Source organism: Leptosomus discolor, chromosome 4 (assembly GCF_034619465.1).
Source record: "Leptosomus discolor isolate bLepDis1 chromosome 4, bLepDis1.hap2, whole genome shotgun sequence".
Taxonomy (NCBI): domain Eukaryota; kingdom Metazoa; phylum Chordata; class Aves; order Leptosomiformes; family Leptosomidae; genus Leptosomus; species Leptosomus discolor.
The window spans coordinates 81,904,395-81,916,803 of record NC_141394.1 but is presented as its reverse complement, the minus strand read 5'-3'; the positions used below and the strand labels follow the sequence as shown (position 1 = coordinate 81,916,803).

Below are 12,409 nucleotides of genomic sequence, written 5' to 3'. Positions count from 1 at the left end.
GATACCTGAACCCCCACGGGGGACCCCAAGGAGGAGGAAGGGATTCAGCACATCTCGAATCCAGACTGTCCGCCTCCTCCTGCACCTCACCCAGAGTCAGTTCCTTGTTGCCTTTTCAAGAGGGACTACACTGGCCTTTCTTTGGGATTTCATTGATCTTCCTTTGGGAACCCCTCCAGCAACGAGCATCACCACCCCTGAGGAAACCTCACCAGGCTGGGGCTGGCCGTCTTGGAGGTTTTCACATCATGAAGGGGGCTGTGTGGACACCCCGTGCCCCAACCGGTGCCCCAACTGCCGCGCTCCCTCCTCCTGAGATCCTGTCCCCTTGACTCACCCCTGTCAGGAGCAACCCCGTCCCCAGGATGGGGGTACCCGGCACCGGCACACACGGCTGCGCTGCCCCGTAAGCGAGCCAGGGGGAATACTTCCTTCTTGTCAGCCATGACAGCCGAGCTTCAAGGAGACCCCTGTCTTGGTTTGGGAGAAATATGGACGTTGATCAGCCCGTACTGGGCACATCAAACTCTAACGAGGAATGAATAAAGTAATTGCTTTGACAACACGCACGAGGTATGTCCAGCCCTGGGGCTACGTCACGGTATTCCCCTGCCTCACCAGAGCTGCTGGTAGGGATCACAGGTGACACTGGAAGCTCACGGTCAACGCGCTGGCAAACAGCAAAGTTGCTTGGACAATTCTTTTCATCTGTTGTTATGGATGTCACAAAAAGCCTTAGACGCATTTTAAAGCACAAAAATGCCATCTTGAGGCAAAAGTTAACGGCATGCGAAGGCGCAGTCAGCATCGGTTGCTTTTAAAGCAGGCGGGGTTACGTGCCAGCAGGGCGCCTCGGAGCATGAGTGATGCACCGACGGGCAGGAGCAGTGTGGTAGGACCCGCTTCTCCCCACTCCTGGCAGCCCCCCTCGCACATCATCCTCTGAGCAGCTCCCTTGGAAGGGTGCCTATTCATGCAGTCAATGCCATCAAAGTCCCCCCCATCCCGGTTTTTAGGTAAGTAACACACACAACAAGCGGCTGAGCACAGCAGGCTCAGCTCCAGCACCCATCAGACCCTATGCCAGATACTATTTAGCACAACTAGTAATTCAGGCCCCAAAAAAAAAAAAAAAAAAAAGCCTCGAAACCTTCATTTCCATTCAAACCTGCAGCTCACTCGGTGCTGCGGGCAGAGACAGCTCGTGGGTGCCCTCTCCTGCTGTCACTACGCAGCAGTGGTGGCCGTGGCGCAGGTGCCCGTCCCCGCTCCGCATCCTCTCCACGCTCGGACCACCGGTGTGTAGGAGAGTGGAAAACCCCACTGGGGCAGCCTGGCACGCACCTCTGTAGAAGACAACTCTGAGCAGCCCAGCTCTGTCCTGGGTGCTTTGAACTCTCAGGGAGCATGGAACACCTCCAGGAGAAGCTCAAGGAGAAGGTGATGGATATTTAGGCACAAACCACCCCAGAGAGACCAACAGCCGCTCTCCGCTTGGAAGCCGACCTCTCCAGGAACGCTGTGACCTGGGGATCAGCACGTGGTTGCTCCGCACCTGAACCCTGCCTCCAGCACATGACCCACTCCAGACCATCCACAGGGCATCCTCGTGGTTCCAGACCATCCATGAGACAGCGGCAGCACAGCACGACAGCGTCTGTGCCAGAAGACAGGGCAGCCCATCTCTCTCCAACTCTCTGTCACCGCTGTTTGGTGTTTGCCAACCCAAAGGTCTCGAGGCTACGGCTCGAAAGTCCCTCAATTCTGGTTTTCTGAATGCAGAAGGTGCAGACAAACGCCTGCAGCTGCTGGGTGGCTCCGTGCTCCTCACCCAAACACAGGCTCCTGTTCGCTGCCACTTGGTGCAAACTGACTTTTTTTTCCCCTAATCGCCCTCAAATTTAAGCTCTCCAGCTGTCCATGACCCAAGGTCCCGCTGGGTGAGTTCACAAGATCCACAAATGGGTTTTATCTGTGGTGGACCAGGGCAAAACACAGCAAATTTTCCTTTCCAGCTGAAAAGGGAAGGTGGCAAGGCCCTTCTTGATGGCACTTGCTTTAATGTTTTGGTCCAGATTAAGACGCCTCCTTCGTGATTCAGCTCAAACAGCATTTAGTGCTGAGTAAGAGCAACCGAGGCCTGATCCAGCCTGCTCTGCCGGGCTCCAGCACTAAATGGCTACAGAGCATTAATCAGCTTCAGGCTCCTAAAAAGCACTTGCTGCTAACGACCTTCGCAGCTGCCAGAAGACTGAGTGGTTGAAGATCCTTCCCCAGGGGATGGCTGATGCCAGAGCAGCTCCTCACCCAGGCAGACACGATGGGCAGTGCCCCAAATTGCACAGGTGGAGGAACAGCTTTGAGTTCTCTTCAAACCCACCCAAGATGACCCTTTCTTCCTTCCCCACGTCATGATGGTGCTCACAGGGTGCTGGACCTGCTGAGAAAGAGCAGCTCTCGGCCACAACAGCAAGCTGGTCCCAGCCCCGAGCTGCTGCCTGCGCAGTCCAGGCCACCAGGAATCGGGACGGTGCTTCCAGCAAGCCCCTGACTGCCCCGTGCCCGTCATGACCTACAACACCTCAGCGTCAGGATGCAGCACAATAAAGGTTGTGCTTTGCCCAGGAAACGAGGTGGGTGAACATGAATCTTTGCTTGGAGGGAAGGAAACCAGAAGCGATGCAGCTTCTGGCTTCGGCAGCAGGAGGACGCAAATCTCTCCCCTGCCAGGTAGCAGCCCCCTACCATCCTCCCCTAACACGGGCAGCCCAAGCCAAGATAAAGATACCAAGACAGAACTTCAATCCATCTTTTTTTTTGTTGGATTCCAGTTTTCCTCCTCCAGAACCCCTGAAGTTTCCTTTCCACTGCCCATCCCACCCCACGAAAAGCCCCGCATCCCCTCTCTGATGAAGGATGCTGGAAGCGCTCAGCGCCACAAGGAGCCGAGGACGGCGTGTTCCTCTAGAGGGAAACCTCCGCTTGCAGCAGCCTGACTGAAGATCTTTGCTGCATTGAAACGCTGACTCACCCTCCTCCTCCCATACCCCAGCACACAGCTCTGCCAGCCAAAATAAATAGCGGGTACCTTTCTGCCCTCATTTATTTGTTTGGCAGCACTTCACAGGCGCGTTTTAGCCTCTCAGCAAGGAAAAAAAAGAAGGGAAAAAAAAAAAAGAAAGAAATGAAAATATTGCTGAGCAACCCCCTGATGGAAAGTCTATTTGAAACAGCTTGTTCAATGCAGGGAGATTTTTTTTTTTCCCTACAGATCGCAGGCGGAATTTCAGGCTGAAGGCAGCCGCCCCAGCTCCGCAGTCACAGAGCACCGTCCCCATCTGCAAGAGGGTGGGTAACTCTGCACCGTGAAGATAAAGAAAACAGCACAGGCGCTGAAAAAGCAGGAGTTTGGGGAGGGCAGGGCTCAAATCCAGCCATAACGTGCCGAGGCGAAGAGCTGCGCTGAAGCTCAAGTGGAAAATCCCCCCTAGGAGGGCAGGATCCAGGGGAGCGCCCTGACTCGACCCCTCACAAGCTGGTTTCTGCACCATTTCCTCGTAGGCAACTGGGGTGGGTGGAAAACCAGCAGGACTGGGGTGCCGGAGGCCACGGCGGCGGCTTCAAAGCCTGGCAGGGATCAGGAATTTCCTCCCACGGGCAGAAGCGAGGCTGGCACGGCAGGATTTGTGCAGAAACGGGTTGGGAGGAGATGGGTGCAGCAGCCTGGGACATTTTTCTACAGGGTGGGAAGGAGTCAGAGGATATATGCAAATACTGCTTTGATATAGCAATTTTGGAGGTGAGAGCAAGGGGTTTAGCTATCTGTGCATAACCACTTTGCTTTCCCCTTGGTCCTCACCTGCCCACCATCTCAATTAAAACAGACAAGAGATCTGCCCCCAAAACCACAGGAATAATAATAATTAAAAAAAAATAGCAGAGAGTGGATCTGGGCAGTAGGAGCCCAGGTAGATGCCAACTGCTAACCCAAATACCCACTTTTAGGGGTGGATGCGGGGCTGTGCTCTACCTGGACAGCTACAAAGCAGATTTGCCTCACTAGGGCTGAGCTGGTGCCAGCTTAGGATCCAATTCACCATCCTGCTTCATGTCCATCCCCGGGAAATGCAGCCTGAGCAGGCAAAAGGAAGGCAGAGGCACGTTAAGAGCCATTTTTCACCCTTGCAGGCTCCCCACGCCCCTCGTGCCAGGGGGAAAATGCCCAGATTCATCCCTGATGATTGTCACCCTGTGACTGCTCCGATGAGATGCGCCGCTTTGCAGCTCGCGGGGACACAAGACCTGCGCGGAGATGTGACCCCGACAGCTCCCGCGATGGCCTCATCCGCAGCATCACCGTCACCCGTGACTCCGTGGTCCTCACGACGCGGTGCTCCTCTTCATCACGCTCTGCAGCCTCCCAGGTTCTGCTCTGACAGTCCCCGTTCACGGCGCCTTGGAGGGGGCGGTCAATCCCACCGACAAGCTCGCCCCGCGCCGCTCCCCGCTGCCAGCCCGCCGGAGGACCGCGCTCTAACCCTTCAAAAACCTCCTTCCCATTTCCAGCATTTAGGAAATGGACTTTGTAGGAGTACGTGATGAAGAGCGAGGAACTCCAGCCAATATTTGACCTTCCTGCTGGATATACGGGTACGGACTATGGGAAGAGGAGTGACAACCGAGGTGGGGAGCGATTTTACATTTTCCCCCCATGAAAGCAGCGACAGAGGGAAGGGGCTGTAACCTGCAAAGGGCACTAACACAATTATTGTTACAACAGAGAGTGCAATTTCTCTTTTTTCCTATTGCCAAGCGTGAAATGCAGCCTTGTTTTATTACGCATATTCACGCCGCAGGAAGCAGGACCTGTGGAGCTCTGATAACATTGTAGGAAACCCTGAAAATAGTTAAATCAATTGTTTTAGCCCCAGGCCTTGCCTCAAATAAACCTGCTGAGCTTCTTCCTTACACACAACCCTTGACCACACAACCTTCCAAACAACAAACCCCAAACAGTCTTTTATTCAGGTCTCCAAAGAGCAAACACCATCTTCCTACCGCTTCCATTCAAGCCCGTATCAAAGCCCGGTAGCCGCCACGGATTAGCAAAGCCGGGGCCGAAAAGCACAGCCTTTGGGACCTGCTTCCCCGCCAAGAGTCAGCGAACAAACACAGAAACGAGGGCTGAAGGCAGAAGCATCCAGCCCTCTCCCCGGGTAAGAGGGCAGACAGGTTCGCAGCTCGCGGGGCAGCGCCAGCTCGCACGCACTTGCCGATGGCTCAGCAAAAACCGCCCGTAACAGAACAGAAAACCTTTTCATAAAGCTGAAGTTAAAACCAGCCGAAAGTCAGCGCCTTCTTTATTTTAGAAAGGGTGTGGTTTCGCAAGAGCAAGTGGGGAAAGCCAAGCTGTGCCAAACCTGTCTTAGCTGCAGGCTAATTTAAACCTTAACTGGTAAAGCATCTTTCTAATTACAGACCTTTTAACTAATTACAGGTTGAGGGTTTTGGCCTTGCAAAGGTGGCTGCTTTTGATGCTTTCTCCCCATGTTCAACTCTCGGTGAAACTTGACCCATCCAAGGTGGGGAAAAAGGTGAGAAGACGCTGGCTCAGCTGATAGGAGCCGCAAAGCTGAAGTTTCCAGCACCAGCAGAGCGGGAGGGTAAAAATCCTTCCTGCAGATAAGTCAAAGACTTCAAACCACTCGACTCAGAGGCTGGTTCTCTCTACAAAGCAAAGCTTAACGCATCTCCAGCTGGAGAAGTTGCTCTGGTAGCTGAAGAGGTCCCCCAGGCGCAGATGGACATCCGCAGAGCGCTCGCAGATAGGCGCTGCTAAGCCTCCCGCCGCACGCGTGAGAGACCATACGCACTCGATTATCACCGTACAGATGGCACCAGACCGTATGTTCAGCTTGACACCACCAAGACATAATATGCTCTTCAACAGCTTTGACTTGAAGCAGTGGCAGGTCGTTCAGTGTCAGGGAGGAGAATAAAACCAGAAAAGTCAGAGTTCTGTATAATTAGAACAAGTACTGACATTGTAACTAATGGTCAGAGAAAACGAGGAACCAGGAAAGCCAGACTACAGACAGCCCATCCCCCTGTGATGACAGAAAGGCCATTTTTGCATCAAAGGAGACTCGCTCACCACCTCCTACCGCCCAGCCTGGGCCATACGCTGGGACAAATCCTCCTTGTGGCGTTCCCCAAAGGTGCTCACCTACCCCAGTCCCCAAAGTGCCAGACGTTGGGCTTCCCCCTCCCAGCCAGGCAGCTCTAGCACTTCACCATCCTCCATTAGAGACTTCTCCATTAGAGACTTCTCCTAATGTCTACCTTCAATCTCCCTCGCTACAGTTTAAGCTCATGACTTCCCATTTTCCATTTGCAAACTGCAATTAAAGCCCATCCAGATCCTTGTAAACGCCCCAAAAGGGGCCCCTGTGAATTTGCTCCCTCCAGCCCGTGCGGCTTCAAAGCGATTCCTATTTTAGGGAGAGAAAACCCCGACTGGAGGAGCTGCTGTTGCATGGCTCAGCCAAGTTTCTCCGTACAAGACAGCCGTCTGCAGACGGGGTCCTCGGCATGCCACAGGCAAACCGACTCAGAGCTTCAGCATAGCTTGAAGTCAAACTGTGAGCACTGAAGTAGATTAAAAAAAAAAACCCACAGAGCAAAAACCCTCAGGGAAAGGCATAACGCTGGGAACGGGTCCAGCAGCTGTCAGTTAAAAAAAAGGCAGAAACCAGGAGTGTTTCAGGGCACCGGCCCTCACGGTGGTTATCCACCGGGTTGGATGCTACAGGCACCCGGGAGCTGATTTACAGCCGGATCGGACACCCCTGCCTTGAAGACGGCCGTGTCCGTCAGAGGAGCGGGGCAGGCACGGCTCACACGCCGGGTTGTAACGCACGGCCCGCGTCTGCCGCCTCCCTAGAACTGCCAAGCAGGAGGAAACCCGCAGGTTTCTCACCCCTTTATTGAGGAAAAGGCTCCAGAGGGAGCTGCAGAGGGCATCGCCCATCCGTCACACGCATCCGTCGTGGAGTTGCTGCCTGAATACGGTAGGATTTTTTATGGGTTGGTTTTCTATTCTACCTTTTCTATTCCAGGACTTAAACAGCAGGTTTATGATCACAAAGTGAAGAAAAAAAAGTAATAAAAGAACAATCCTGAGTGGTAATATTCTGTCCTTCCTCAAGCACAGCATTCAGAGTCCTTTAGTCTCACCCAGAAACAAACCTTGCACCGGGATGTGACACCAAATAACTACCAGGGTTTTCAAGTCTCCTGGAAATGAAAGACCCGCACGTAGGAATGCAGCCACAGCAGCCCCTGGACAGGGAACCCGTGTTCTGCCCGGTCCTTCCCTTCCCCACCGCCTCCCCAACGAAAGGCTTCGGGGGAAGGAGCTCTGGGCCCTGCGAGACGGGGTATTGGTGACTCAGGGGAGCAGCTCCCCGCCTGCCTCGGTGTCCCCAGCTCTGCCCCCGCAGCTGGGAGCGCTGGCAGTGGGCAGGACCGAGCCTTACCAGCCCTTGTGGCTCCTCGAGGGACCGCTTGTGCCCCCCAGCACAAGGACACGTGGCCTTCGGTCCTCGGGAAGGCGGGTGGCAGCATGTTCTTGCCTCTCGTTGGCCTTAAAGACCACGACGAGCACGACATCTTCTTGCAGGGTGAGGAGAGGAGGACTTTGGGGGCTGCCCCAGCTCTGAAGCCACGCTGAGCGATGTGCTCGCCCTTTCACTTATGTCTGAGAGGCGCTTTAAAAGCAGTTTAACCCGTGTGGGAATCTGGTTAGGCTGAATAAACCATGAGTGCCCTCCTCATTAAAGAAGGCTTAGACTGAATTAAAATCCTTCTGCTTAATAAATTAGGTTAAAGTCAGCCCAGATTAGAAAATCCCTATAATAAATCAACCCTCTAGATTCAACCAGCTCTTGACCGCTAGTTATTTTCTCTACCTCTCTTTTCTCCCTCTCCCTGAGCAATGATAACACCGCACCGGGCTCTTGGTCAACCTCTGGACCCCCAGCTCAGCTGCCGGGGGGCTACGGGGACGGACGGGGGTGACAGGCCAACGCGATCAAGCCCGCACAGAAACAGCACGAACACCACGTTGTGTGCGCCGCAAATACAGGGTTGAGGATTTAGAGGGATGAATCATCACACAAAGGGAGAACAATTAGAGATTCATAATCGGGAGAAGGGAAGGCTGGGGCGGGATGGGAAGAGGAAAGAGCAGGGTTGGGATTAGTTACTTCAGAAACATTAATAATATCTCAAGTTATCCAAGTACTGCACCTCCAGGACAGACCAGCGACATAGAGGGGATGGGAGATTAAAAAAAATGCGATTACACGTCACTATGTCCCACATCCCACACTGACTGCCAGGGAAGCTTTTTTAGCTAATTAAAGGATAACGATCCTGGACTTCGAGGCCACAGAAACACTTGGCATGACCACGCTGAGCCTTATCTCTGCAGAGGGAAACGTCTCCCTCTCCATGAAGGGGATCCCTCCCTCCCTCCCTTCTCCAACCGGGAAACACAGCCTGGGAGGACAAGTGGAGTTGGTTTGTGGCAGAAGCCAGCGGAGGATCCAGGAAAAAATCACCCTCCCTTTGAGACGTTTCAGACCAAGGAAGCATTTCCCCCACTATCATCTTGTCTGAGCAATGGGGACCAGTCCCCTGCTGATGCTGGAGAGCATTTAAGAGCGCAGACGTCGAAGACGGGAGGCTGGGGCAGCTAGTTAATGGCCTGGACGTCCGCACCCCCGTTTCACTGACCTGGGTTTCTGAGGGGACTCTTTGGGCTCCTTTGAACCGAACCAGCCACTGGTTTTATTCCTCTCCTCTCCCGCTGCCGTCGCCTGGACGGACGAGCCGTGGGAGGGTCCCACTTTCTCCCCCTGGCCTTTGCTCCCCGCGTCGCTCTTGTTGCCCCCATGGTGGAAGAGGCCGCCCTTCGCTTTCTTGTCTTCCTTCCTCGGTTCCTCAGGTTGTTTGTCCTTCGTTGTCTCCGCGGAGAAGACCATGGGTGTTGCAGCTTGAGTCGGCTTGTTCTCTAAGCGACTGTTTTCTTCCATCTTGGCTCTGCCCAGATGGTTACTGAGAGTGACGGCTTTCGTGGAGACCTTAAGTTCTTCTTGCAAGGCTAAGCTTGGAGGAGACGGGATGAACCTGGGCTCATCTCTCTGCTGCGTCCTCTCCAAGTTACTGACCCCCCAAGGCACCTCGTGGGGGTCGGGATGGAGGGGAGTGAAGCCAAAGCCCTCCTCCGACCGCCTGGGGACACCGGGCACGGACAGCGGCGCGGAGCTCTGCGGGACAGACACGGGGCTCTTTGGCGCAGGCTCGTCGCTGTAAACGTGGCTCCCGTTGATGCAGAGGGAAGACCGGGACACGGGATCGTTCTTTGGCTTCAGGCTTTGGATTGCTTTGGGCTCCAGGACGGGGCTGACTTGGGAGACATCGTCACTGAACGCTCTCTTGTGGGTCAGCTTTGGAGACGGCAAGTAGTCTTTCACTGGGGGGGAAATAAAACACAAAACAGAGGTGAGGCTGTCTGGGTAACAGCGCAGGCACAACAAGCATCGTTACCTCCTACTTGCAAACACCAAAGAGATCTCTGCAATCACACCGGCTTTCTCCCTCCCAGGCTCTACCAGGTTGTAATTAAATTCCTAGAAATGCAAAGCACAGGTCACGGGTACGGGGCTATTCTACATGATATTCTCCCCAAGCACACCACCTCCCACTCCAGGATCCGCAGGAGTCTCTGTAAGACGACAAACCCCTTGTCTGAGAGGATCCGAGATCGATAATAAATGCGAGAAACTCCCCAGAAGCTACTTAAAGGGCTTACGCTTCTGGGTGATGTAAGAGTTTGCGCTGAACCGAAGACGAGGCGCCCCTGGTCTCTGCTGTGCCAGGCCAGATCTGCTGCCTGGCGTGAGGAGCGCCCAGCGCCTGCTTCTCTCTGGCACTGTGGCTATTGCCAACGCTCAGCAGTTTTTTGGGGTTCCGTGGAAAGCCTGGTGAGAAGGACTGCCTGGACTTTAGGTCTCTCCCCTCCTAGCCGGAGATGCTGTCTCCCTCACCACGACGCGAGGGTGCTGGGGCCAGACCGGTGTCCCCGCTCGCTCTCTGGCCACGCACAGGAACGTCACCCAGCAGAAACCCAGCGGCATCACGCGGGCGGCTTCACCAGCACGGTGAGAAGCAACACGGACCCAGGGACTCCCACCCAACATGGGAATTTGTCGTCTCCAGCCAATTAAACCATTTAATTCTATATTTTGTGTTTTCCAAGGGCCGGCAAGAATTAATTCACTACAAGGGCCTTTTTTGTTCGCAAATCACCGCGCGCCAAGAGCTCAGATTGCTTTAATCGCCAGGAACCCGTCACTGCCTCGGCTTTGCCTCCGAGCCGGAGGCGTCTCATTAGCCAGGCAGGCAGCAGCGCGGCAGCACCGTGCTCTGCTACGAGTCAGCGTTAGCGACTCGCTTTTAGGGGGCAGAGAAGAAACGGTCCTCAAGAACCCCCGTCGCTCGTGGTGGGCTCAAGAGCACCGAGGCTGGGAATGAAAAGCCAAATCTCAGCTGTCTCCCCCCGTTCAGGCAAGCCCGGTGCTGCCAGCACGCAGAAGGTCTCGGGGGGGGTTGCGCAGGACGGCACTTCTTAGGTAAGCCATTAGCTAACAGATTTGCAGGAAAGCCTCCACAAAGAAAAGAAGGGGGGAAAAAAAGGGGGGGGGAAGGGGATTAAAACCGTTAGCCTCTTACCAGAGCGCTCTGTGGACAGGCTGCTGTGTCTGCTCGGGGATTTGGTTACCTCGGGAACGTTTGCGGCCAAGCCCAGGCTGGCCGAAGAGATGGTGCTGTCGGATCCCAGGGAGGTGTTGGATTGCGTCAGGGACGACTTGCGCAGCTTGTTCTTCAAGAAGAAGCCCTTGACTTTGGACTTCTTGCCCCCGATGTCGTAGTCATCCTCCATGTCGAGGGCGCCCATGCTGCTGGGGATGATGGCAGAGGCCGACTCCAAGTCGTATTTCTTCTTGCCTTTCACCTTGTCCTTCAGCTTGCCGAAGGGCGACCGCGGCTTGTCCTTCATGGACAGGTCAAACATGCTGGCCGTGAGGTTGTGGCGTGTGAACTGGATGCTCACCAGGATCTCACCACGCTCCTTCTCCTTCTTCCCAGCCTTGGAGTGTAGCTTGTGCCACCTGGAGCCAGAGAGGAAAGAAAAGGAAAGGCCCCACCGTCATTTCCAAGAGCCACGAGCCAGGAAGACCTCAGGGAGGATGCTGCTGGGTGGGAGCGAGCACAAGCGCCCAGAAGCCACCTGAGACCTGAGTCAGAGGCATGCAAACACCAAGGAGGCGTTTGAGCTCTGTCTCCGTCCCTGTCCTCATACTAAACACTGTCCTTCCCACCAAACAACCTGGCCAACACCTTCTCGCCCACCCTGGCGTCAGAGACGCCGTGCCTTTCAGGGGAAAGTTACTGGTGGCCCAGTTTTTGTACGGTCAGTGGACACGTTGCTGTGAGCCCGCTTACAAAAAGACGGTGCTTTGTGCTTGCGTTTTAAATATTCAAAAGCCAGTGACTCAGAACAAATCCTTTCAAGTCGGAGACAATACCGTAATGGCAAAGGCACTCAACAACGTGCATTAAAATAACTTTATGCCAGACCTTCCGTGCCTCACCCTAAGTAAAGATGCTGAAGTTTGCCTAGAAGTGTCCTTGCCTTGAGCATTTAGAGGATGCTGCATCCCAGGAGCTCTTTACGGGCAGGGGAGCTGCCATGCAGCTACCCTCTCCAACCCAACCCAGCCCAGGCTACTGCATTTTTGGGGAATATCTGCATTCCCACAGCTGGCCGACGGCAGTTTCCAGCCTGCTCTACAGTTTTGGGATCTGTGATGACCTGATGTGATGGTGGAGGATGCAGCACACCGATACGCCCATCACCTTCCCCTCCTCCAAACCCCTCAATTCGGCTGAAACGCCTGTAAAATTTGAGGCAGCCAGAAGCCTGAGCTGAGGAGGGAAAAGGAGTTTATTTGAACACCCCTTGTGCTGGTCACCAACACTGCTGGGGCTGGTGAGAGCTCCCGAAGGAGCTATTGGCCATACCCACCAGCGCGAAAGCTTCAGCTGACACTGCAGCGGGTCACTGGGGGATGCTCCCTGTCGCCCTGCCCCAGACTTCGCTCCGTAGCTTCGCACACAGAGACGGACTCAGCACGGGAAAAGCCTCCAAAACATCCACTGCCCAAGGGAAAAAAACCTCCCAACCTCCATTTAGGGCCCAGTCCTTCCACAGGGAACAGCCTGCGCACTGGCAGGGCACCGAGCAAGGCCCGGTATGTGACAAGAGAGGGGTCTTGCCTCC

At 54.6% G+C, this 12,409-nt stretch overlaps 1 protein-coding gene across 2 annotated transcripts in view; it reads right to left on the bottom strand.

Annotated features, from left to right (window-relative positions):
- The window catches only part of RAB11FIP5 (RAB11 family interacting protein 5), a 41,339-nt gene that overhangs the window by 14,402 nt on the left and 14,528 nt on the right, over positions 1–12,409 (bottom strand). For both annotated transcript variants that reach the window (XM_086464073.1, XM_086464074.1), the window contains exons 2-3: positions 10,798–11,237; positions 8,800–9,538 (exon numbers count right to left, since the gene is read on the bottom strand). In XM_086464073.1, coding sequence (XP_086320199.1) covers positions 8,800–9,538; positions 10,798–11,237 — 1,179 coding nt within the window. The remainder of the gene's footprint in view (positions 1–8,799; positions 9,539–10,797; positions 11,238–12,409) is intronic.